Source organism: Trachemys scripta, chromosome 11, assembly GCF_013100865.1.
Source record: "Trachemys scripta elegans isolate TJP31775 chromosome 11, CAS_Tse_1.0, whole genome shotgun sequence".
NCBI classification, from domain to species: domain Eukaryota; kingdom Metazoa; phylum Chordata; order Testudines; family Emydidae; genus Trachemys; species Trachemys scripta.
The window spans coordinates 29,447,499-29,475,324 of NC_048308.1; the positions used below are offsets into that span (position 1 = coordinate 29,447,499).

The 27,826-nt window shown below is 41.6% G+C and overlaps 1 protein-coding gene across 1 annotated transcript in view; it reads right to left on the bottom strand.

Moving 5' to 3' along the window:
- CCDC148 (coiled-coil domain containing 148) overlaps positions 1–27,826 on the bottom strand; it is a 129,979-nt gene that overhangs the window by 65,865 nt on the left and 36,288 nt on the right. The window contains exons 4-8 of the mRNA XM_034786398.1: positions 20,266–20,369; positions 17,811–17,893; positions 17,502–17,665; positions 17,045–17,140; positions 16,769–16,950 (exon numbers count right to left, since the gene is read on the bottom strand). Of these exons, the coding sequence (XP_034642289.1) occupies positions 16,769–16,950; positions 17,045–17,140; positions 17,502–17,665; positions 17,811–17,893; positions 20,266–20,369 (629 nt within the window). The remainder of the gene's footprint in view (positions 1–16,768; positions 16,951–17,044; positions 17,141–17,501; positions 17,666–17,810; positions 17,894–20,265; positions 20,370–27,826) is intronic.

Sequence of the window (27,826 nt, forward strand, 5' to 3'; positions counted from 1 at the left end):
AAGAACATAAGAATGGCCGTACTGGGTCAGACCAAAGGTCCATCTAGCCCAGTATCCTGTCTACTGACAGTGACCAATGCCAGGTGCCCCAGAGGGAGTGAACCTAACAAGTAATGATCAAGTGATCTCTCTCCTGCCATCCACCTCCACCCTCTGACAAACAGAGGCTAGAGACACCATTCCTTACCCATCCTGGCTAATAGCCATTAATGGACTTAACCTCCATGAATTTATCCAGTTCTCTTTTAAACGCTGTTATAGTCCTAGCCTTCACAACCTCCTCAGGCAAGGAGTTCCAGAGGTTGACTGTGCACTGTGTGAAGAAGAACTTCCATTTATTTGTTTTAAACCTGCTGCCCATTAATTTCATTTGGTGGCCCCTAGTTATTGTATTATGGGAATAAGTAAATAATTTTTCCTTATCTACTTTCTCCACATCACTCATGATTTTATATACCTCTATCATATCCCTCCTTAGTCTCCTCTTTTCCAAGCTGAAAAGTCCTAGCCTCTTTAATCTCTCCTCATATGGGACCCATTCCAAACCCCTAATCATTTAGTTGCCCAGAACATTTCAGCCCAGTTTTCATCTGAGAATAAATATTTGAATGGCAGAGGAAGTATGTGCAGTCAGAGGCCCAAAATTATGGAACAAACTTGTACAAGACATTAGGCTGAATGAGCGCTGATCTCTTTTCAGCATATGCTGCAAGACCCACCTATTTAAACAACCAAACTGTAACACCACTCATTGCAGAAGGAATCATCCATCAGCCATATTGCTATAAGGAAACAGATTAAAGGAGACAGATGGACAGCTTGGCTTTGTCGAGATTATGTGACATATTTTTAATATTATGAAGTAGTCAAACATTACAGTGGTGAGAGACCTAAAAAAACCTAAACTAGTTTAACATGAGCCTGGTACTAATTTCATTGAATCATGGAAGGGACCTCGAGAGGTCATCTAGTCCAGTCCCCTGCACTCATGGCAGGACAAATATTATCTAGATGATCAAATCTCCAATGATGGAGATTCTACAACCTCCATAGGCAATTTATTCCAGTGCTTAACCACCCTCAGCACACCCAATTTATCGTGTGCTAAATCTACTTTCTATGAGGTGGTTCTTACTCTGTGCAATTACTTCAAAAAGAGTAACATTTTTTTTTGCCATGTAAGCCTTCATCGCATTTCCTGGTCAATGAAGCCATGACCAACTGCCTCATTCTTAGCCTGCACACAGCTTTCCTTTTGTGCATGGGTAGTGTTTGCTAGTTAGCAATCCACTGCTGTCACACATAGATTGCTGCTGTCTGCACAATGGTCAGCTATGTTTGGCACTGATGGGTAATGCAGAGATGTCACTGTGCCCTACTTATGGTGTATTATGTGCAACTGATGCAATGCGATGCTTTAAAAAAAACCCACACACAATCTCTCTCCCCACCTTCCCCCGCCCCAATTTTAAGCTCTGGTCCATGAACCACTAAGGTGACCAGATGTCCCGATTTTGTAGGGATAGTCCCGATATTTGGGGCTTTTTCTTATATAGGCTCCTATTACCCCCCACCTCCGTCCCGATTTTTCACACTTGCTGTCTGGTCACCCTAATGAACCACCAATGGGCTGGGGACCTTGCTGACATCTGTAGAATGAAATATTTTGAGAATCAAGAAGTAGGAATGATGAGCCTGGAATGTAGTGGTAGTTTGAGATGATTTTCTCTTACAAAGTGATCTGCAGCATTAAAACATTTGAGAAGCACTGATCTACCGTACCTTCATTTTATACATTCACTGACTGACTATCCATGTATACTCACTCATATTTGGGTTATTTATTGTTGCTCATCATGTTTGCATATGTAGTTGTGAGAAGGTATGACAGCTGCCCTCTTGGCCAACACACTGGGGACTGAACCAGGGATCTCCAGAGCTAAAATATAAGCTACTACAGCTTGAGCTAAAGAGCCAAGGTTCTGTAGCAAGGAGCTGTAACAACTCATATCCTCTGTGGATAAGCAGAGAGGGAACTCCTACCATACATTCACCACTAGGTTACAAAGACATCTTTCCTAGCCTCCTTTACAAGTTCAATCCTTGAGGGGGCCACTTAGGGAACTGGGGTAAAAACCTGTCTGGGGATTGGTCCTGCTTTGAGCAGGGGGTTGGACTAGATGACCTCCTGAGGTCCCTTCCAACCCTGATATTCTATGATTCTATATTCCATATACACTATGTGAAGTCCAAAATAACCTCTTCCAGTGATTTGGCTTTAACAATAAAGGAAGCAATAATGTAACCAAGGTCACCTCACACCTTTCCCAAAGCTTGGCTCCTCATAGGGTTCCTCATTCAAGATTACTCAGCTTCTCCCTAGATGACTCTTTTGAGAGTCACTCCAACACAAAGAACTGTGACATGACACAAGTGCAAGGGGACCAGTCGCCTCACATATAATCTTTCTGCTCCATAACATAATTGCTATGCTCATCCAAAACATTTCAGCCCTGTTTTCATACGAGAATAAAGATTAGTCAGTCCCACCCTCCTTATTTCTGGCCATGATAAATGAGTAACCTGTCTCACTTAGGCAGTAGAACTGACTTAATCCTTTCCCAGAAAGATCAATACCAGCAGACAGAATGGAGCATTTCAAGCAAAATCTTACAGCCTCTTACAATAATGTTATTGTGCTATTTTTGTTCTGTTCAAAGCACTAATGATTACCACTGAATGAGAATCAACCTCTCTTTAGGGAAATAACTAAAGTACAAATGCAAAACAAGACTAAAATTGATTATTTAAATCAAGGTATCCTGTCAGCTGATTTAAATAATGAAAATCAGTGATTTAAATGGCTTTGATTTAAAATCAATCCATTCTGCATCAGACCACACCGCTGTGGTTAGTGGAGCTATGACAAGCATTCATTGCTAGTCCCTGGGTTGCCTGGCCAATTTTGGATCATGCTTTCTGGTTTCCACCATGCTTGTAGCTGTTGTTGCACAGTAGCTGCTCAACAGGCAATGTTATCCAGTCTAGCTCTACCCATATCAATTTATGCATAGGTCTTACTCCATTGGGTCTCTGATTATCTCTCAGAACCCTGATCTTTGACCTATCACTCCTCTCTGAATCAGTGATATGGAACATGAAAGATATTTCTGGTGCCTCTGTTGGTTTTGCTTTTTCATACATTTTATGTTCCACCTTTTTCCTTGCACCCAGCCTTCCTCCTGTGGCAGTGAGCAAGAAGCTAGTCATTTATAGCTTATTTTTACATTTCTCTTTATGAGGTCATCACAGCTATTTTATGCATTTAGGCAACAACTGACCCAGTATAGTGACCACCATGCACAGATGTCAGAAAATTGAAATACTAAGATTTAACAAAAGTCCAAAACAGAGTATCATAGCTTAAGAGATAAAAAGTCAGTCTTAACTTTGAGTTCTTTCGTCTCTATTAGGTTGTCACCCTTTGTCATTGTCAAAATTATATTTTAAATATTTACATATTTTAAAAGTGATCAAAATGTATTTAACGGGCAAACATTTTTCATTTATTTCCTTTCTCAAAATCGTTGTAGTGTTCTGTGCTGTTAAAAGCATCTGCACGGCATTCCAGAGATATTTGGAGCAATATGCATTTGTGATTATATAGGGTTTTTTTGTTAAACAAAAAACAAACAAAACCCCACTAAGTTAAAACTGTGAAATTAAAGGATAAAAAAGCAACCCAGTTGATTTTTTCCCTGATTTTCATTTACACTAGGACCACTTTACATCAATCTGGCAATGTAAAGGGACCTTAAGGTAAGAGAGTACCTTAAGGTAAGTACCATACTCTCACTTTAACAAGGGAAGCTTAATCTACAATTCATTGGAATGAGAAAAGGACAACATATATGCAGATCTGTTGCCCCCTGCTTATCAGAACTGTAAAGTGACCCTTGAAGGCAGGATAAAGCACCCCTTGAAAATACAAATGAAAGGGCTGGTTCTTTATTGCCTTGCACCTTGCGTAGCAATTAACACTTCTGACAAGCGAATACAAAACTGATATAAAACCACCACCATTAGGATAAGTGAGATTTCTGCTTGGTAGCATTTTATATCCACTTTTTGAAGATGTGATTGATTACATAAGGTGCAAGGCAACAGGGAATTAAGAGCAAAATATTTTGTATATAATGTTATTTATTACTTAAGTGTCATATGGAGAGGCATTAATAAGAATAAAGATAATATTCCAGATAGAATTTTTAAAAATAGCATGCAATGTGACAGATGGCTGTTTAGTTTTCCTACACTCCGTTAGAGATGAAAAACAACATTTTCATAACAAAAAAAAAGAAAAAAATAATCTGTTATGACAACTTTGATATATTTGCATTTAAAGATCACCCACACTAAATTAAGTCTAATGTTTCCCTAACAGAGGAAGTGCCAAGAGTTATAAGGGGTTTTTGAATCAAAATACTAGAAAGTAATACATCTTGCTTCACATAAAGTGCATTTAATGTAATAAAATTCTAACACTTATATATTGTGTGACAGTATTAATTAGGTGCAGATTTAGTGTCAACATTAAAATGTAATTCAGATATACATGAAATGATAGTATAATGTACAAATGTGCATCTCAAAACAAGTGTGCCATGAACAAATATTACTGACCTCAAGTCCATTTTTGCCCCCTCACAGAATTTAATGGATTTATATTTCAATACATCTTTCAAACAACCTATGATTATGCAGATTGCTCCCTTCCCACCAGTACTTGGAAGATAAAACTAAAAGCTAAACAGCATGTTTACTACTAATTATGTATATACAATATTAGTATGATGCCCTCAACCGTGGCCAGTCGAGCTGGTGCAACAGTCCTCAGTAGACTAAGCATGTTTGATGAGGATGATTAATATTATATTTAATGTTATGCAAGGACCTAAAACAAACACCAGAAATTCTAATGCACTGAAAAACATTGATTTGATTACTCCACTGTTTTCTAGAAGAAATCCCGAAAAAAGAGAGTTACCTTTTCTGTAACTGGTGTTCTTTGAGGGGCGCTTATACTTAATAAAATCACTTTTGTTTATTAACAAACCCAGAGTAAGTAATTAATACCTGGAGGAGCAAACAGCTGTGCATATCTCTCTATCAGTGTTATAGAGGGTGGACAATTTGAGTTTACCCTATATAAGCTTTATACAGAGTAAAACGGATTTATTTGGGATTTGGACCCCACTGGGAGCTGGGTGTCTGGGTGCTGGAGACAGGTAACCTACTGAGTGGTTTTCAGTTAAAGCCTGCAGCTTTGGGGGCGTGGTTCAGACCTGGGTTTGTGTTGCAGCAGACTGGCATGTCTGGCTCAACAAGGAAGGGTTCTGAAGTTCCAAGCCATCAGGGAAAACGGGCTCAGAGGTAATTCCAGCACATCAGGTGACAGTCCCCAGGGGGTCTCTGTGACTGAACCTGTCACAGGGGCTACTTATGAGCGATTACTAACATGAAAAAGGGCTTCACAATCTGGTCCAAAAGAAAGCTTACTAATGAGAACTGCCCTAATTAATACACACAAGGCTTGTCCACGCAGTGCTTTTGTCTGCACCTGAGGGGTGTACATCTTAGTCCACACTAGCACACTAGTATTGCACGCTAACTGGCCTGTGTAAACCCTGCTGGCAGGCACTAAAAGTTCCCTAGTGCACATGAATGGACTCCCATTTCAAACAATTAACATATACGAGGGAACTTTTAGATGTGCCAGCAGGATCTGCACAGACCAGTTAGTGTGCAATGTGCTAGTATGGACTAAAATTTACATCCTTATAATACAAACTAAAGCATCACATAGACAAACCCTAACATAAACAATGATATAAAGGAGTGATATCTTCATCATCCTCAGGATAATATAAAAGATGAAGTAAAATACAACATACTTCAAGTACATAAAAATCATGGAAATGTACGCTGAGAAGGGACCTTGAAATGTCATCTAGTCCAGCCCCCTGCACTGAGGCAGGACCAAGTATATATAGACAAGGGGCTCTAACTGGGGGTCATGAACTCTTAGGGGTCACGAGGGTATGTGGGGGTTGCTGGATGTCAGCCTCCACCACCAAGACCTGCTTCGCCTACAGCATTTAGAATAGTGTTAAAAGTGTTTTTAATATATAAGGGTGGGGGTCGCACTCAGAGGCTTGCTGTGTGAAAGGGGTCACCAATACAAAACTTTGAGAACCACTGACATAGATCATCGCTAACAGATGTTTGTCTAATCTGTTCTTATAAACCTCCAATGACAGGGATTCTGAAACCTCCCTGTTCCAGTGCTAAACTATTCTTATAATTAGGACATTTTTCTTAACATCTAACCTAAGCCTCCCTTACTGCAATCTAAGCAGAATACTCCTTGTCCTATCCTTTATGACCATGGAGAAATAATTGATCATGATCCTTTTTATAACAGTGCTTAACCTATTTGAAGACTTATCAGGTTCCTCCCTAAGCCTTCTCTTCTCTAGACTAAACATGTCCAATTCTTTCAACCTTTCCTCGTAGGTCAAGTTTTCTAAACCTTTCATCATTTTTGTTCCTCTCCTCCGGACTCTCCAATTTATCCACATCTTTCTTGAAGTATGGCATACAAAACTGGACACAGTATTCCAGATGAGGCCTTCTCAGTGCCAAACAGAATGGAATTATTACCTTCCATGTCTTACATATGATTCCTATTAATACATCCCAGAATGATATTTGTCTTTTTTGTAACTACATCACATTGTTGGGTCATATTCAGTTTGTGATCCACAATAATTAAGGCTACAACTCTGTCACAGAGGTCATGGATTCCATGATTTTACAAAGACCTCAGTGACTTGTACAAAATTCCAATAAATTCAGCCCTGGGCAGTGGGGCTCTGGGCTTCATTCTGTGATTTATTGTTAATTACCCATGTCCTGTCTGTGACTTTTAATAAAAATGCCTGTGCCAAAATTGTAGCCTTAACTATAATCTCTAGATCCTTTTCTGCAGTGCTACCACCTAGCCAGTTATTCCGCATTTTGTATTTGTGTAGTACTTTGCACTTGTCTATTGCATTTCACGTTGATTTTAGACCAATTCTCCAATTTATCAAGGTCCTTTTGAATTCTGATCCTGTCCTCCAAAGTGCACCATACTCCTCCCAGGTTGGTATCATCTGCAGATTTTATAAACACATCTTCCACTCCATTATCCAAGACATTAATGAAAATATTGTCTAGTGCCAAACCAAGAACAGACCCCTGAGAGACCCTACTTCATATGTCCCCCAGTTTGACAGTGAGCATCCCATTGACTTCGGATGACCATAGGATTACCTATATTCCTAAAATGCTTTGCTGGGTTGGGCCACAATTAGTTTATATAATATGCTATTTAGTACAATCTGAACAACATAAGCAAATATTCAATGTTGAGATATGTGCTCAGACTAAGTTTGTGGTTTGTTTTGTGTGGTCAGGAAAGTATAAGGCTGTAATTAGAATTTTGTATTATAGCGTTGGGATGAATTGGGGGTTCTGTGTGTACCACTTCTGAATTGTGGATTATTTTATGAAATTACTGTGTTATGGAAAGCCTATATGTATGTGGATCCACCATGAGTTAGTAGGGTTGTGCCATGTCTCTTCCAGTCAGAAACAATGGTGTGTGATCACCACTCAATGATCATTTATTCAAAGTAAAACACCTTGGGACAATGGGTTTGCTTTAGCTGGAAGAAGACACTTCCTCTTCTTGTCTGAAGGGAGCGGGGTTTGAGAGTAAAGGAAAATTACCAGGAGAGAAAAAAGAAGCAGGTGACCCAGCAGGAGTCTATAAAGTAACTCAGAGGGGGGGAAACGGGGAGAGAAAAGACAGTTCCCTTTTCCATAACTGGTGTTCTTCGAGATGTGTTGCTCATGTCTATTCGACAATAAGTGTGCGTGCTCGCCACGTGCACCGGTGCCGGAAGTTTTTCCCCTAGCAGTATCCTTAGGGGAGCGCCCTAGAGACCCCTAGAGTGGTACCTCCATGGCGCGGGTTAAGGGGCACTGCGCGCTTCCCCCACCCTCAGTTCCTTCTTGCCAGACAACTCCGACAGAGGGGAAGGAGGGCGGGATGTGGAATAGACATGAGCAACACATCTCGAAGAACACCAGTTACGGAAAAGGTAACAGTCTTTTCTTCTTTGAGTGATTGCTCATGTGTATTCTACAATAGGTGATTCCAAGCTATATCTGTTGGAGGTGGGAAGGAGTTCACAAACTCTCGGGACAGAGAACGGCCCTGCCAAACCCAGCGTCCTCCCCGGTCTGAAAGACAATTGCATAATGCGAGGTGAACATGTGAACTGAAGACCATGTGGCAGCCCTACAAATGTCCTGAATGGGGACATGGGCCAAAAAGGCAGCCGATGAGGCCTATGCCCTAGTCGAGTGTGCCTTCACAATTGGTGGTGGAGGGATTCCCAGGTCATAACAGGTACGGATGCATGAGGTGATCCAGTTGGAGAGCTGCTGAGTGGAGATCGGCCAACCTTTCATGCCCTCAGCTGAGGCGATGAACATTTGCGAGGACTTTCTGAATGGCTTAGTCCGCTCCAGGGAAAAAGCCAGAGCCCGTCTCACATCCAGCATGTGGAGGCGGCGCTCCTCACTGGACGCATGGGGGTTGGGGCAGAGGACTGGCAGAAAAAATGTCCTGACCCATGTAATAGGAGGAGACCCCTTCGAGAGGAACGAAGGGTGTGGGTGGAGCTAGACCTTATCTTTATGAAACACCATGTACAGGGGCTCGGAGGTCAGGGCCCTGAGTTCCAAGACCCGTCTAGCTGAAGTGATCGCAACCAGAAAGGCCACCTTCCACGAGAGGTGTGACCAGGAGCACGTGACCAGCGGGGAAACGCCCTGCTCGTCCGCCCATCTGGAAAACCAAGACCACTTTGCCAAGTACGCTTGGCCGTGGAGAGCCACCTGCTTTCTAGGAGGACGCGCTGAACCCCTTCCGAGCATGTCCTTTCCTCCCTACCTAACTATTGAGCAGCCACGCCATGAGGTTGAGTGCTGCTAGGTTGGGGTGGAGGGGCGGTCCTGGGAGAGCAGGTCCGGGCGGGACGGCAATGGCCACGGCAGGGCGACCGCCAGGCCTGTGAGGGTCCTGTACCAATGCTGCCTGGGCCATGCCAGGGCAATCAGAAGGACCTGGGCCTTGTCCGTCTTTATCTTTTCCAGGACCTGGCCAATCAGCAGGAATGGGGGAAAGGCATAGAGAAACTGGCCTGACCAGGACAGGAGGAAGGCATTGGAGATAGCGACCTGTCCCAGCCTGCCCTGGAGCAGTGCTGAGAGGAGAAGTCCCTGCTCAAGCAATCCTCCCACGCGTTCCGGGCGCCTGGCAGATGGAAGGCCTGTAGACAGATGTCGTGGGCTACACAAAAGTCCCACAGTCTGAGGGCTTCGCGGCAGAGGATCGGGCCCCGCCTTGCCTGTTGATGTAGAACATCGAGGCTGTGTTGTCCGTGAGGACCCTGGCCACCCGGCCCTCCAGGTGCAAGCAGAAGGCCATGTACACCAGCCATACCACCCTGAGCTCCTTGACGTTTATGTGGAGGGTCAGATCCTGAGCCATCCCAGGTCCGACACGTCAGACACCAGTTCAAATGACGGGGCCCTACCCCTGAACGGGACACTTTGAAACATGTTTCTCAGGGAGGACCACCACCATAAGGAGGTGATCACTGGCTCAGGCACCGTGAGGACTTTGTCCATCCTGTCCCTGACCTGGGAGAACTCTGAGGCCAACCAGAGCTGGAGGGACCCCATCCTGAGTCTGGCGTGACAGACCACATACGTGCATGCTGACATGTGACCCAAGAGCTGGAGGCACGCTCTGGCTGTTGTCACCGGAAACCTTGTGATCATGTCGATGAGCCCCTTCAGGGTCTCAAAGCGTTCAGGACTGCCCCAGTAAACTCTATGCATTGTACCGGGACTAACATGGACTCGGTGTTGTTTACCAACAGGCCCAAAGTGGTGCACGTGGACAGAAGGAGCACCACGTGATCCCACACCTGCGACCGGGAGCTGCCTTTGACCAACCAGTCATCTAGATAGGGGAAGATCTGGACCCCCCTAGCGCCTGAGGTAGGCCACCACCACCGACATACATTTCGTGAATACCCTGGGGGGAGCTGACCGGCCAAACAGGAGGACCATAAATTGGTAGTGTTCCTGCCGCACCATGAAAACGGAGGAAGTGTCTGTGCCCCTCGAATATATGAATGTGGAAGTACACATCCTGCAGATCGAGGGTGGCATACCAGTCCCCGGGATCTAGGGAGGGGATGACTGAGGCTAGGGAGACCATGCGGAACTTGAGCTTCACCAGAGGTTGCAATGTGAAGAATGTCCAAAAGTTTATGTTAAGTCTTGCGACCCTCCTCTAAGGGAATCTGGAGCTAGTCATCCTCTTCATAAGCTCCTGGAACTGTTTAAAACAATACACATTAGAGGGCCAAGGGGGTATTATTGCTTCATCAGATGAAGATATGCTAGTTTGTGGAATCATGTTCTCATCAGCCCTTGCTCTTGTTACTCAAAAAGACTCCTTGTGAGATGGAAGATGGTTGGGAGGAACAGGGGATTGCTGACTGCTGTCTCTAGCACTCCCCATGGGCGTAACTGGGTGCTCTGGAAAATTGTTGCTGATAGGCAGCCCATTTCTTGAAGCATTTCTTTCAGAAAAAAATGTCAAGAGAGGCAGCTCTGGTTTGGTAATCGAGCAAGCCTCATACTGAAATCTGAGAGTCAGAAGAAGGTGTCACAGATATGGAAATTTCCTGCAATATCTTTGGAAGATCCTAATATAGTAAGTTTATGTATCATTGTGGGCCAGGGATTGTATGTAATTCCATGCAGGAGGGTGACCACAGCCCTCCAGGAACTATGAACGTTAGGGGGTGATTAGGCAGATTCAGGTTGTAACACCTCTCGAGAGGTCCTGCCGTCTGGAGAGGCTCACATATACTGGTTCAAACTGGATTCTCTGGAGACCAGAAAAAGAAAGGTCTCTTGGATAAACAACTAGTCTTTAAATTGACTCATGGCCTTCTTTTTGATACAGCAAATGGATAGAACTTTATGTCCAAGAGGAAGGCCCCCATTCTTAGTCTTTCCAACCTTACCCTGACACCTGACAGAGCCAGAGACTGGAGTTGGGGTGACCTTTGATAAGCTTTTTAGCATGTGTGTAGGTTCTTTAATTCTTTTGAATATGTTTTCTCTGTAATGCTTTCACCATAAGAATAAACATGCTTACTTATAAAGGACTGTGTGGTAACTTGTAACAGTGGGCAATTATGCTCTTTATAGCCCCTGAAGAGAGAGCAAAGCACAGATGTTGGTCTGTTTAGGTAGTCTGGCTTGCTGGAAATGACAGAAAAGGCAGGGAACGGAGCAGCCTGGAAAAACCCGTCAGAAAGGAGAGAGAGGTGACAGTTGGCAGCTTAAAAGTAGGTGCCTTTTCTGGACCACAGAAGACAAAAAAATACACATGCAGTTACCCTGAACTGTGTAAGTAAGAACATAAGACTGGCCATATTGGGTCAGACCAATGGTTCACCTAGCTCAGTATCCTGTCTTCTGACAGTGGCCCTTGCCAGATGCTTCAGAGAGAATGAACACAACAGGGCAATTATCGCATCCCAGTATCTGGCAGTCAGAGGTTTGTATCCTCTTCATGGACAGGGGTTGTGATCAGGGAAGTTGTCTGTCTCTTTTCATGAATACCAGAGAGCTAGACGGTACTGAAGAAAGTTGTGGTATTGGTGATGTACAAGGTTCTCATACAGAATCTTTCAGTGCTCATTAGTTGAGGGTACTCAGGTTCATCTGAGACAAACAAGTCTCCGGAGAATCTAAACTCCTATGGTGGTGGGTGGATCTGAGCTGAAAACTAGCGAGGCTCTGTGGTGGTAGGCAGCGGCACTGAGGATGACCTTTGCTTCTCTGGTACAGGTCTATCACCTTGTAATGCAGATTGAATACCTGAGGTAACGTGGGAGGAGAACCCACAGTCAGTGCCAATCTCTTTGAAGCAGAATTCTTAGGATCACTAATACCTTGGTAGTGTCAGGAAGGTACTGAAGCTGACTTTGGTACTAAGGAATACTGGGTACCATGTGGCTCAGAAGATCCTGGACTTAGCTGAAGAATCCTCAGTTCCAAGGGAGCCTGGTGGGATGCGAGGTCTCCAGAACAGTAGGTCTTTGTGGTGACCTAGGTTTCTTGGCACCAACTTTTCTTTGAGGAGACCTGGAACTCTTCTTTCCCAAAGTCGTGGTGTTGTACACTGTGGTTATGTCCCGCAAAAATATAGCAGGTGAGCAGACTCAGGAGGTCAACAGCATACTGTGCTCACTGGAGGACAGCTTTACAGGGGTGATTGTGGGGTGTCTGGGCCCCCATATCGGAGGCAGGTTGAAGGGAGCGCTCCATCATCAGAAACCTAATCTTAATCTCCCTATTTTTCTCGACCTAGTCTTAAACCCCAAACAGATTTTATGCTCATGGGACATGAGTGTCCCCTAAGCAGTGGATACAATGAGAGTGATAGTAGAATCCCAGCAATGTTTAAATCTCATGCATTTAGGCATACCCTGAGGATAAAAACTCCCAAAGGGGAAGAGCTCCCTTGGGGAAGGGGGAGAGGGGGAGAAGATCTGACAAAGAAATCTCCTCAATCAAAACTAAAAGCTACTGAAAACTAAAGACAAAAAAAGCCTAACAATAAATGAAGACTAAAGCTATCCTTAAAGGGGAATCTAGCTAGAAGAAGGCACTACAATATGCTCCTCTCAGGCAAAGGCGATTGAGAAGGAACTGAGGGCATTTTGCCCAACACTCATGGGGCATGAAGGCATGAGGCTAGCTAGGGCACATGTACTATGTCAGGAGTCGGCAACGTTTGGCACACGGCTCGCCAGGGTAAGCACAGGGAAGCGGCGTGGGCGAGGGATGTGCTGCCACGGCTTCCCGCCGCCCCCATTGGCCCGGGACGGCGAACTGTGGCCAGTAGGGGCCGCGATCGGCCGAACCTGCCACATCAGCAGGTAAATAAACTGGCCTGGCCCGCCAGGGTGCTTACCCTGGCAAGCCGCATGCCAAACATTGCCGACCCCTGTACTATGTTATGACTATAGCATGGTTGCAATAGTACATTAAGGGAGAACACTAGAGTGAGACAAAACAATTGTTTGCAAACTTTCAGAATAGCCATTTGTTCTTGATCTTTTTGTTCACTTTTTCTCAGACACGGTTTTTCATCACATGAATGTTTGAGGCTACTTTGGGTGTGAATATCCATATTCAAACACAAATTTGAGTATCTGCATAAGAATATTACAGGAAGTGACCTCCCCTGCTTATAATACTCTAGCCATTAAGTCTGGGAGTAGAAACAGTACCATCTGAATTTAGTGACCAATAGTTCATGTTGTAGTTGAGGTAAATACTTTGCATAACTAGAGGCTATAAGAATTTCTATTACAGTGTTTGCAAATTATGTGCAATTCTGCAAATGTATTTGTAATTATTCAAAGAGTAAAAAGGGCTAAATTAATCAGAAAGTTTTTTCCTACAATTAGTTTGCCCAGCTCTAATGGACACGAAGTGTCCCACCATGACAGCTGGTAATCATGTTTGGTAACAATTTGAACCCTAGCAATAAGCTATCATATGATGGAGATAAAGGAAGCTTTTTGTACCTTCCCAAAGATACTTGTTCACATTTTCCTGCATTTCTAGGCTACTATAATTGACTAAATTGACTATTTATAGTGCTAAAGCTGACAATTTTGCATGGGATGCAAGAGGAGAAAAACCCCCACAAAGATTCATCTTCATTCTTGGTAAAGAAATATTTTAAGACCTGCCAATTTTATTTATTTTAAATAAAATGACTCTCAGATTCAATGGTCAGAAGGGAACATTATCATCATCTAGTCTGACCATCTACATAGCAGGCCATAGAACCACACCCAGTAACATCTCCATCAATTTCATAACTCTAAATAAATCTCTCAGAAAAATATCCAGTCTTGATTTCAATATTTCAGGTGACTAGAATCCACCATGTCTCTAGGCAAATTGTTCCAATGACGAATTACTCTCACTGATGGATCTCCACCTTCATGAGAAGGGAAATGGAGAAGTTCTTTAGGTCTCCAAGAAGAGATCTGGAGGACCTTCAGGAAGAAGTTTGTGATTCATCCTGATCCACTTATGACTTTCAACTGAAGTTCTGCAGCTCCATGACAAGGTTCATCAGCTTCGCATAGACAGTCAGAGAAAGTATGATTCAGCCTCCTGGGGATTCATACATACTTTTCCCTTCAGATACATTAGGGGTGTTGCACATAGCCAGGCAGAATGTCCTGGAACATATAGTTTTAGTTTAGCTTTCGTGAATATCCAATATATCATCTAAAATATGTGAAAGTTTGAGTACACTACAGATAATATTTAAACAGATACCACACCTCTCTAGATGCCAAGAGATGTCAGACTTTTATCATGGTGAAAACATGGCCCAAATTTTAAATGTGGCACTTGCTTTCATACACATCTTTTTTCCACTAGAAGTGTCTATAACCATTATTTGGTTTCAGAACTGAAACATGGCAATTGTCCTATACATAATAACTCCTCTCAGGCAGCTGCTTCCTCTGAAGCAGATTTACCAAGAGTTAATCCCTAGCTTTATATCCTCTAAAGAATATAAACAACTCATAAGGGAAGTTACCCTCTTCAACTCATAATCCCCAGATATCCTTTACAATAGCCAGAACAATGTAAACTGGATGCGCTGTTGAATCTGCAGATAGACAGACTGCAACAATACCACTGAATGAGATGTCAACTTCCCTAGCATGTCAACCATATGATTGCTGATTGTTGTACCAGACACATCCAACTATACAGCGGGGCTAGATTTACTTGACATACTCTGATATTTTATTCATTTGAAAGGACACTGCACAGTATGCACATTTTGAATATACAAATAAGTAGTTTAATATTCAATTCCTCTTTCAGTTATTTAGATAATTTAGACATTTGCCTGTATCCTTAGAGCTTGAGGTAAAAAAGGTGTTTACAGACTCAGCAGTTTGATTGTGGCATATTTCAGGATTTTCTATAACAAAATATATGTCCCAGCAGCAGTAAAAAGGAGGCTTTAATTTAATAAAACTACATAATCCAGCCTCTCAAATTAAAAATGCTACCTACCAATAGTAGCCTCAATTTCATAATTTGCTGTTTCCTCAACTATGCAGTTTGGTAGTTTTCATTATCTGTAATATTTACTTATTTTTTCATTTCTTAAACAAGAAATGAAACACTCACCTATTCCAACTCTACCAAGAAAAGGAATAACAGCTATCTCAGCATCTGAGCCTGACTTTTATCTCTTATAAGTCTCTTTCATCCATCCACTGACAGGGGGATTTTACCTTTTCCTTGGAGTTAGCGAGTAACTAATATAAGATGCACACCCCCCAACACTTATATGAAAAAGGGGCAACACACATAATTCTGAACTATGTTTGGAACAGCTAACTAAATTTTAAGACTTTGTAATTCTATTTCAGGGTTCTCAAATTCAGCTGAGAGTAAATTTAGAGCTTCTCTACACATCAGACGATGGCAAGCTAGGGTATGGGTGAGCACTAACCTGCCATGCTCTAACTGTTTACGTGCACCCTGCTGAAACAGGACTAGCTCAAAGCACTCCAATGAACTGTTAATGTGCATCAGCAGAGTGCACATGAACAGTTAGAGCATGGCACGCTAGTGCAGGGTAGATTCACACACCAGATTGCCACAGTCTAATTGTTCATGTAGACAAACTCTTTATAAAGTACTCCATAGTTATCAGAATTTTGAAACAAAATTATAGCCTTGTAATTAAACATTTGGTCTCTACTATCCCTAAAATAAAATAATATTTCTAAAAAGAGTTATACAATACCAATGTTATCAATTCTCATCATTTTTGTTGTTACTATTTTTACTACTGTAGCCTGTACAAGTTTTAGACATGGACCAGTACTCCACTGAGCTAGGTGCAAACACAAAACAAAACAAAAAACAAACAGTCTTAAAGACCTACCTCTTGGGGGCAGCTAATTCTCTTTTTTTAATGGTCCCTTTAAAAGAGCTCCAAACTAGACCTATAAATAGCTTTTATAATATGTCTTCATGGTAATCTACTGCTGCAATGATCTGCACTTCATGAAAAGATTAGGACTCTGCTGTCACACGAGTGTTTATATTTTAGATTTCCCTAAGGAAGGAAGTGCAAATGTTTTTTCCTAATGTGAAATAATTACCATACAAAAATAACGTTCAAAGGAATTTCTATCCATAGAAGGACAAAGCCTGTGAAGATGACATTTGCTATACGTCATACTGTTGGTTCATTAATCCATAAAGAGTTTTGCTTATTATTTCAGGCAAGTTCTTTTGAAAAGAGTTGCAATTCTCTCTGCTGTGCAAATAGTTATTGACTATTTAATCCCATAGAACTGGATAGTGAGTCAACTATGTATTCTACTCAACAAAAGGAATAATTCTCCTACAAAAAGGAACTACAGTCTCTGGAGATGACAGAACACAGAACAGTTTGTTATCCTGCCCTCAAAAAATGAATCAAAACAGATTTTATTACCTGGATATTACTTTTAACTGTTGATCAATCTCTTGAAGTTTAGACCAATATTCATCTGCAAATTTATGGAATTCATTAAGGATTGAAGACTTCAAATCGGGGTATGGACATTCCAAGGCCAGTAACTGTATAGGAACTTCATGAAAAAGGCCAGTTTTCTCTTCAAAAGAGTATATTAGTACCTGAAAGAAAAAAAAATCAGTTATCAGTGGTCAAATACATTTTTTTATGTTGTGGAGTAACTCAATTAATTTGGAAATGTGACCATTCTCTTACTTTAGTCTTACAGTCTTCAAGCTCTTGTTCCAAAGCCAATTTTTCTTCATTAAGTAATTCCAAAATTGTTTTCTGTTGTTCCTTCACAAAGTCTACCTAGTTTTATGAAATATTAACAGTTAAAACTAATATTCTTCATATCAAAACTGTCATTTAGAAGCAAAGCCTAATTTTCTTCTACCATACACCAGTTTTACACAAGTGTAACTTCCCCAGAATTAATCCAGATTTACACTGGTGTAAGTGTGAGAATAATCAGGTGCACTGAGGTTGTTGATCATGGCCTTAAAAATTAATAGCGACAACATTTTCCGATAGTATATGCATCTTAAGATTACATTTCACACTTCTTTTAAAAGGCTTTGAAACTTTTTTCTCTCCCTCAAAAAAATAATAAGCAAAAGAAAATATTATAAAATTCAAAACAGCAACGAACTGTAAAAGTGAAGTTACCAACCTGCTCTAACACCTTGATTGGAATAAACTCATATTCCATGCAGGATTTCTGTGAAGAGTAGCACTGCATTTCAGACAGCCTGTATTTCAAATCCTCTCTCAGTTGCCAGATGGGATCTACTGTATTTGTTTGATATGTATCCCGTTCCTTTGTTAACTTATGTGCTATAGACAGTTAAACATAAAGCTTTCTCAAAAAAAAAAAAACAAATATTTACTACATTGTTCTGTAGTTTATCTGAAATGGTGAATACATTTGTTTTTAAAAACCCCACTTAAATTAATCAAGAAATCAAGTGAAAATTCTTACCCAAGTCCCACATATCCAAAAGAAATTCACATTCAAGGCTCCCTTCATCAAGGAAAGTTTGTATTTCTGCTTCCACTTTATGTCTGAAATGTATAATTGAAACTTATGCAAAAACTTTAATTTCTTACTCATATAAACAAAGATAGAAAACAACCACCGCCCTACATACAATTAATGTTATAATTGAATAGGGGGAAGACTCTGTATAGAAGGCAATTAGGTGGGCTGGGGCAGAGATTAGGCAAGTCAGCAGAATACAGGATACATATCAGGCCCTCTGGCACCATGCCTATTCCAAAGAAAAGACCACTTTCCTTTGGATTCCCCTCTGTCATGCCAATCCCTGGAGGCAACCCTATCCAGAGGGGTCCCGGATACTGCAACTCCACTGGGGCTGCACTGTTTCTGAATGACAGGAGCAAGGCTTGGGGACACAAAATTGGAGAGTAGGCATGATGTCTCCATGCCTCCCACTGATTCTCTATGATCCACAATAAGACCCACTACTAGTCATTCAGTCACAAAGGTCTAGTGACCTTGCTAGGCAAAAATGAAAGTACTCTACAAAAGCAGTAGGATACTTTAACTTTAGGCTGCTCTACAAGAGAAGAGTAGAATAAGTCTCCTTTGCATTCAAGAGAAGTGGGGGGAAAAAGACACCTTGAATTACACTCTCCTAGAAGAGATTTGCAGGATTAAAAGCTGATCTGAGGTTGGCTATGGAAACTACCATCCCTTGGACAAGAGTGCTGCTACTGATCAGCGGAGGGTGGTGATAAATGCAGACCCTCAGAGCATTAAGGGCCCATTTCTACTTGAGTTTTGTATGCAAAGTGCTTGCAGAATCAGGCATCATGTCATCTAAACACTTTGGGGAAAAAATAAAACCTAGGAGGCAGTCAAATATATAATTCCAAGGAAAAACCTGATGGTATTTCCGTATTTTACCTCAACAAAATGAAGAAATATCTTCTGAAGTACATTAGTAGTGCAGTGGCAGCAAGAAGCTTATTCACCATTATTAATTAGGGCCAAATCATGCCTTCAGATATAAGCAATGACCATACCACTCTTTTTGAAATAAGTGTGAGTTGCATATCATATTTGAGGACAGAATGTGACCATTTATAAAGAATTAAACATTAGGGGCTCCGGAGTGCGGAGTTGCCAATATTCCAATACGTTCTAGGCTGCTCAGATATTGATTGATAGCCAAATATTTGGCTGTGAATATGTGACTGAGACAGAACACCCCACCCTCCCTGTCTTTACCTATCTTTTTCTTATCTGTAAACTCAGTTTAGACGTGGGTAGTTACAATCTCCCACTCTTTTCAAATACTCTACACCTACTGCTATTCGATTACAGTAACTCCTCACTTAAAGTCGTCCCGGTTAATGTTGTTTCGTTGTTACGTTGCTGATCAATGAGGGAACATGCTCGTTTAAAGTTGTGCAATGCTCCCTTCTAACATCGTTTGGCAGCCGCCTGCTTTGTCCACTGCTTGCAGGAAGAGCAGCCCGTTGCAGCTAGCTGATGGGGGCTTGTAACCAGGGTGGACCGGCAGCCCCCCATCAGCTCCCCCTAAGTTCCCTGTGCTGCAGCTGCCCTGCAAGCTATCAATCGGCAGCTCAGCCGTCCCTCCCCCCACTGCCATGTACTGCTCCTGCCCTCTGCCTTGGAGCTGCTCCCAGAGACTCCTGCTTGCTGTGCAGACAGGGAAGTGGGGGGATAATGTCAGGGTGTCCCCCTCCCCCCTGCTCCTGCACCCCGCTTACCCCTTCTCCATATACAGCAGGGAGGGGACACAGACGGAGAAAGACAGAGCGAGCTTGGGGCAGCAGCTGCTGTCTGAACTTCCTGATGCACTTAAAAAGACAATGCACTTAAGAGTGGGTCAGCTTACTTAAAGGGGCAGTATGCATCTCTCTCTCTCTCCCACACACAAGGTGTGTGTCTGTCTCTGTCTGCTATGCTGTCTCCCCTCTCTCGTGTTCGTGCTGCCTTGAGTGAGAGGCTACATTAACAACACTGTGTTAACCCTTGAGGGCTCAGCCGAGTGCTAGTTCATCATTTAGCAGCAAGGCATTCCCTGGGAAATATCCCTCCCTCTTCCACCCTCTAACTTCACCACCTCAGCCAAGCTTCACAATCATCATAGCTGTGAATAGTATTAAATTTTTTGTTTAAAACGTATACTGTGTGTATATCTATATAATATATAGTTTTTTGTCTGGTGAAAAACATTTCCCTGGAACCTAACCCCCCCTATTTACATTAATTCTTATGGGGAAATTGGATTCGCTTAACATCGTTCGCTTAAAGTCGCATTTTTCAGGAACATAACTACAACGTTAAGCGAGGAGTTACTTTTTCTTTCAAACAAGCAGTCTATACCAACATTTTTGCTATCGAAGTATTTCTTTTATAATCTCTAAGATTTCCCAGTTATTACCTGTTCTCACTCAGTCGTTTATGCTCTTGCCACCAGATCTGGTGGTGCTGTTTCAGCAGCATTTGTTCTTTGTTAATTTTTGAAACTTGTTCTACTCTTTTAACCTGTGTGAAAAAGCAAAAAGAAAAAATTCTTACTAGTATTGAAATTAGTTTGGTATATTTACAAAATGGCTTCCCCAAATAAACAGTTGATACTAGGTTGCATGAACCTATGTGCCCTCGCAAGCACATCTTTGTGAGAAACAGAGCTGACTGAAAATTTAAAACAAATTTTTCTTATAAAAAATGACGTAGGAAATTTTCATGAAGGCTTTACTTTAGTTTTTCCATTTTTTGATGAAAATTAAACAAAGGAAAAGCAAAAAAAAGTCAGTGCTTTTTTAAAATTATTCCCCCCCACACACCTTTAAATCTTTCTGCTCCCACTCCCCTTATTCAGTGGCAAAATGGAAAAAGGAAAGGGGAGACGAAAGAGAGAGAGTGAAAAAGGGGAAAAAGGGAAGTTGACACTCCCACCCCCAGCCAATGTAAAATAATTTTTTTTAGCTGAAAATGTTCAAAGAATGTTGATGAATGAAAAATCATTTCTATTGGAAATATGTAGAAAAAAAAATGAAGTTTTCAGATTTTTTTCACAAAAAATTATTTCCACTTTTCAACCAACTCTAGTGAGAAACAACATTTTGATCTAAATTGAGAAATTGCTCCTATCTCCTAGGCGCTTGTCTCTTCGTCCTTCGCAGTGCACACAACTGGATCAGTGATACAAGCAGTCCACATAAGGGAGGAAGGAGACAATTTATAACTCTTCTGTCCCTACAAGGGCAGATAAGGCAAGTGATAATTTTGCCCTTTGTTAACTAGCATAACTTTTTATCCATCGAGTGATAAAGTAAAAACCCTATTTTAAAACTAATATTTTTCACTTTAAAAACTAGCAAATATTTAAGTCTTTCAAACATAGCTGAGTTAAAAATATCTTTGAGCAGAGAGTCACTTTTAGTTTTCTACAAATTACTTTCACCTCATATAATGCCAGACTGTTGAGCTCTTACTTACATTTGTGAGCACTTATGTAATCTTATTGAAGTGAATGGGGCTGTGACGTTGCACTCCATATGTTTATGGAAATATGCTTATGAGTATGAATATAATGTAACTGAACTATGCTTTATGCCAAAAGGTCTCTTGTAAGGCACCATTACAAAGCTTATAATCTACTGAGTGTGTTAATCCTATTTGTATGAATGTATCATTCTTGTATCTGTAGCTAGAAATATGAAGTATTACTCTGAAGTCCTATTGTAATTATGCAAAGTGTGGGCCATTAATGGTGGTTTAGAATCTTGATGGCTCCCACTGACCAGGACAATTGGTTGTAAATGGCTCTGTTTACTTGTAAGCCTTTCTGTATACCTGGGTGCCAGCCAGTGAGTAATGAAGTCTCACAGGAGATGTGAACACGTCACATGATACTGAAATCCATCTTAAACCTGTTGGTTTTCCATTTAGAAGGAAGGGGTGGAAACCCAGAGAGAGACAAATGATTGCCGCCTTATGCCAAAGATATAAAAGTGGGTGGAAGAGAACAAAGGGGGCTGAATCATGAAAAAGCCCCTAGTTACCACCTGAGCTGGAACTAACAAGAACTGTACCGGGGAAAGGATTGGGCCCAGACTAGGAAGAAGTCTATTCTGTGAAAGAAGCTATTGGAACATCTCTGTGAGATTTACCTGTATTCAGTTTCTTAATGTATTAGGCTTAGACTTGCGTGTTTTCTTATATTTTGCTTGGTAACTTACTTTGTTCTGTCTGTTATTACTTGAAACCACTTAAATTCTACTTTTATACTTAATAAAATCGCTTTTGTTTATTAACCAACCCAGTGTAAGTGATTAATACCTGCGGGAGCAAACAGCTGTGCATATCTCTCTATCAGTGTTATAGAGGATGGACAATTTATGCGTTTACCCTGTATAAGCTTTATACAGAGTAAAATGGATTTATTTGGGGTTTGGATCCCACTGGGAGCTGCGTGTCTGGGTGCTGGAGCTAGCTAACCTGCTGAGTGATTTTCAGTTAAAGCCTGCAGCTTTGGGGTAGGGAGGCGGGGGGAGGGTTCAGACCTAGGTCTGTGTTGTGGCAGACTAGCGTGTCTGGCTCAACAAAGAAGGGTTCTGAAGTTCCAAGCCATCAGGAAAAATGGGCTCAGAAGTAATTCCAGCACATCAGGTGACAATGCCAAGGGGGTCTCTGTGACCGAACCTGTCACAGGGGCTACTTAAGAGTGATTACTAACATGAAAAAGGGCTTCACAATCTGGCCCAAAAGAAGGCTTATTAATGAGAACTGCCCTAATTTAATACACACAAGTCTTATCTACACAGTGCTTTTGTCTGCACCTAAAGGGTGTACATTTTAGTCCACACTAGCACACTAGTATTGCACACTAACTGGCCTGTGTAAACCCTGCTGGCAGGCACTAAAAGTTCCCTAGTGCACATGAATGGACTCCCATTTCAAACAATTAACATGTGCTAGGGAACTTTTAGATGTGCCAGCAGGATCTGCACAGACCAGTTAGTGTGCAATGTGCTAGTATGGACTAAAATTTACATCCTTATAATGCAAACTTAAAGCATCACATAGACAAACTCTAATATAAACAATGATATAAAGGAGTGATATCTTCATCATCCTCAGGATAATATAAAAGATGAAGTACAATACAACATACTTCAAGTATATAAAAATCATGGAAATGTACGCTGAGAAGGGACCATGAAAGGTCATCTAGTCCAGCCCCCTGCACTGAGGCAGGACCAAGTATACATAGATGAGGGGCTTTAACTGGGGATTATTATACGGGGGTTGCAAACTGTCAGCCTCCACCACCAAGACCCGCTTTGCCTACAGCATTTAGAATAGTGTTAAATATGAAAAAAATGTGTTTTTAATATATAAGGGGGGATCACACTCTGAGGCTTGCCGAAAGGGGTCACCAATACAAAAGTTTGAGAACCACTGACATAGATCATCCCTAACAGATGTTTGTCTAATCTGTTCTTATAAACCTCCAATGACAGGAATTCTAAAACCTCTCTAGATAACCTGTTCCAGTTAAACTATTCTTATAATTAGGAAGTTTTTCTTAACATCTAACCTACGCCTCTCTTGCTGCAAACTAAGCAGAATACTTCCACCCTAGCTACGCTACTGTGTTCTCCTTTATGGCCATGGAGAACAATTGATCACAATCCTTTTTATAACACTGCTTAACGTATTTGAAGACTTATCAGGTTCCCCCCTAAGCCTTCTCTTCTCTAGACTAAACATGTCCAATTCTTTCAACCTTTTCTCATAGGTCAGGTTTTCTAAACCTTTTGTCATTTTTGTTCCTCTCCTCTGGACTCTCCAATTTATCCACATCTTTCTTGAAGTATGGCATACAAAACTGGACACAATATTCCAGATGACACATTTCCAGTGCCAAATAGAATGGAATAATTACCTTCCATGTCTTACATATGATTCCTATTAATACATCCCAGAATGATATTTGTCTTTTTTGTAACTACATCACATTGTTGGGTCATATTCCGTTTGTGATCCACTATAATTAAGGCTACAACTCTGTCACAGAGGTCATGGATTCCATGATTTTACAAAGACCTCAGTGACTTGTACAAAATTCCAATAAATTCAGCGCTTGGCAGTGGGGCTCCGGGCTGGACCGTGAGTTTGGGGCTTGAAACATCCTGGGGCTTGGATTTCCCTCACAGCAGTTCTAATGCATGGCCAGGAAGGGGCACTCAGTAGGATCTGTGAGAAAAGTGAAGTAAATAAACATGCTGTGTTTTCCCTCATCTGTTGGAGGAAGGAGGAAGTTCATTGTGAAGGTGCAGAGCCTGTCGCTGTCAAAAGAAATGTCCTGAGTGGGGATTAGGGTATAGTTAAGAAGAGTCCCCTAATTTGGCATTTCCTTGCTTTTAATGATTTGTCTTGGGGAGTGGATGTCAAATTTAACCAACTAATTAATCCCTTTTAAATAAAGTTTTTGTGTACGGAGGTTTTTTTTGGGGGGGAGGGGGGGAGAAGGGAGGATTGAATACAGCAAGAGTAGGGAGGTTTTGGATGGAATGGGAGACAAAATTTCCCTCAGCTTCTCTATGCTGTGGGATATGGAGGAAAGGGAAACAGCAGAGTACAGAGGACCAGGAGAAGCAAATTATAGTGGAAAGGGAGCCTCAGTGTGTCTGTTATTATCCTCCTTCAGTCCAGCACAACAGTGCCCACATTCTGAGGGCCAGGGTCAGCTTGTCAAACAACAAATCTGTTCCACTGTTCCAGCCATGGCTGCTCAAAGCAAAGGCCCCTTTGTCAAAGTCAGACAACTTTGACAGTCTTGTGAGCTACCATCACTGGAGCTTGTATCTCCTTTCCTCTGGGAGCCCCAACCACTACTCCTCTGACAGACCCAAAGAGGGGGAAAAAGAGACCCCCCTATCAAGTAAGGAAAAGGTATGCTGAGCTGAGAACTGGGAGACCATGAGTTAAATATTCATAGCCCTTAACAAAAAAAGCAACATAGGGGAACACCTTTTTGATATTGTGCAGGTTTCAATGTACAGTTTTACCGCCTACTTGACTGGAAGAGACTTGTGAAAAATGAAATACCAAAAGACATAAGACTAAAATTTAGTTTTAAGTTTGAATGAGCTCAACAGAATTCTATGCTACCAGCTCATGAAGTAATAATATCTGCCAACTCTTTTGATAAATTATACCCGTACCATTAAAGGAAACTATACTATAAAGGAGACAAGTATTCCTGCTCTCATTCAATGTCACCTCTTTGCTCACAACTTCTTTTTGCAAGATTCCTTTCCTTGTCCTGAGGCCCAACAGACAATACTGCATATATTCTGATTAAGGTTTAACAAATAACATCCGCAAAATATAACTAAAATGCATAAAGCAAAAATACAACATACCACATAAAAACCTAAGGTTCAGGGCCAGCTCCAGGCACCAGCGGAGCAAGCTCGTGCTTGGGGTGGCAGATTCTAAGGGGTGACATTCTGTCCAATCCTAGGGTGGCACGCACGCCCCCTTTTTTTTTCCTTTCTTTTTTTTTTTTGGTTCGCCGCTCCGGCCACCCTGTAGGGGGCGGCAGCGCGGAGGAGGGGAGCGCCCTGCTGGGAGTGGGCTGCACGCGCCGTCTGCCCCAACCGGTGCCAGGTCTGCAGCAAGCCCGGCAGGGCAGCCCGCGTCCTTCCTTCCCCGCCAACCAGAGCGGCGTGGAGCCCTCCCGGCAGGTGGTGAGGCGGGAGGGGCCAAGTGGTGAGTGCCCCGGCTGAAGGAAGCCCTGGCCGCCCCCCTTTTCTCTCTCCCCCCCTCCCTCCCCCTCCCTCCCCTCCGCTAGCCGGAGCACGCACTCCGCTGCCCCTGGCACCCTGACTCCAGCCACCCCGCACGGGTTGTTTTGTTTTTTTTTGCTTGGGGCGGCAAAAAAGCCAGAGCTGGCCCTGCTAAGGTTACTTTGCTAAGTAACATATTACATTTATTAAGTGCTGGTCACTGAAATTCTGAATTGCAATCTACAAGAACTCCTTAATCTTCTAAACAGGACTTTATCCTGCAATTTTTAGACAAAATTTCCCATTGACTTCTTTGGGAAGTTTACTCAAATAAAGACTCAGAATCAGGCCTTGCGTTTGCCAGACAAGATCCACTCACGCGGGCACATCCCTCCCACATAGAAGTTGGGAATCAGCTGCTTCTGCAGCACGGCATCTCCCCTGCCCTTCCCAAGAGCTCTATGGAAGGCGTTCCATGAGATTGGGATTTATGCAGAGTAATTGGTGAAGTTTGGGCTGACAATGATCAGGCCACATTAGGAGGGATGAAACCCAGGGATGTACTGTCTTACTGCATTTGCAGTTATCTGGGAAAAAACAATATAGCCACATTGGATGTTACTGTGGGAGGGGAGGGTGAGCATAGTTCATAATGATTTAGTTTTCTTTTATGCTCTATGTAACGATAGTCCTAACCCAAAAGAAACTATTATAGTGAATGACTGATGTCAGTTTCTTTTGAAATTTAATTTTATTACCTTTATTACCTACCAATAATCAGTAAAAACTGCCATAAACCAAAAAAAGCCCTACTTTTACAAGGAATTATTACTTCTGTGTTTTTCTGTACCTGACCTTTATATTTGTGCTGAAGAATCTATTAGCAACTGCAAAGGAAAGAAGGAAGCCATATAGAACTAGCAGCACATTCTCCTGAATGGCAGGCAGGAGTCTACCAGAATATCCACATCCTCTCTCCAGGATTAAAAGTTATTTTCTTAAAATGTGATTTTTAAAAAACATTATGGAGTCTGGTATATTTTCTTTTCCTCATAGAAAGCACAGTTTTTCCTTTTATGCCAAGTTCTTTGCAAGCTAAAAATCAAACCACGTATGTCTGGACACCCTTGATATCTCATGAATCCAAGAATCTCCTTAAATTACTTGAGTACAAAAAAAAGCATGCAAAATTAACCACAATACAGTGCAAGACAATTTCCATGTCTCAGCAACCTTATGAAACAGAATATAACAATGTTTAAGATTTATTGTGGCTTTCCAGTGATAAATATGGTTTAATTGAACCTTTGTAGAAAAGACCAAACCACTTTTCAAGAAGGTTTGAAATAAGTGCTTTATTCGAGGTAGAGGTCTAGGGACTCAGCTACATTTTTATCCTCTTTATAAGACGATTCTGACCCATCAACGCAAGCCAGAACAAACCATACTGTAACTAAACAGTGGGATTAGAACTTAATTTAGCCACTATTTTTAAACTCAGCTGTTCTTGTAGTCTTTTGGGGCTAATTCACCAAAATCTCCTGAGTTTCCTCTGTAAGACTTTAGGGAATGTTGGGAGAAAGCCAAAATATAGTCTTAATATGCACCTCCAAAATGGGAGAAATGTAGAAATATATAGTGCAGGGCTTAAAGTGTGGTTCTACTCTGAAAGGTGACTGAAAAAATTGACATCTTGGTCAGCAGATCTGCATCCTATGTATTCAGAGCAATAACTTATTTTTGTGAAAAGTACATTTCCTCTCTAATACAGCTTTGGGAGAATTAAGTACCATTTTTACAAAGTCATTCTTCAGAGGAGAGTTGTACATTAAATTATTGATGTTAATATTACATTAAGGTACAGATGAGGAAAGTTTTCAGGAAAAGAAAAGAAAAGAAAAGAAAAGACCACACACAGAAACGCAGGATACCAACACCTTCTTTAGGTTTTTGGGGGGAAAACCTGCTCTGATATTGATGTCCAGTATTTTTTGTTTAACTCTTTTTCTCTCTTTAATGGTTTTTATACTAGCCAGTTTCCCCTGTCTGTCTAGAGATATCTTAAAGCAAGATATTGCTACTTATTTATATATGAACCTTGTTTAATTGCAGCTAATGCTGTTTTCAAATTGTTAGAAACCACTTATCCACTTACTTGTTAAGTAAAGCATACATTAACATATAGCGAATGTTCAGTTT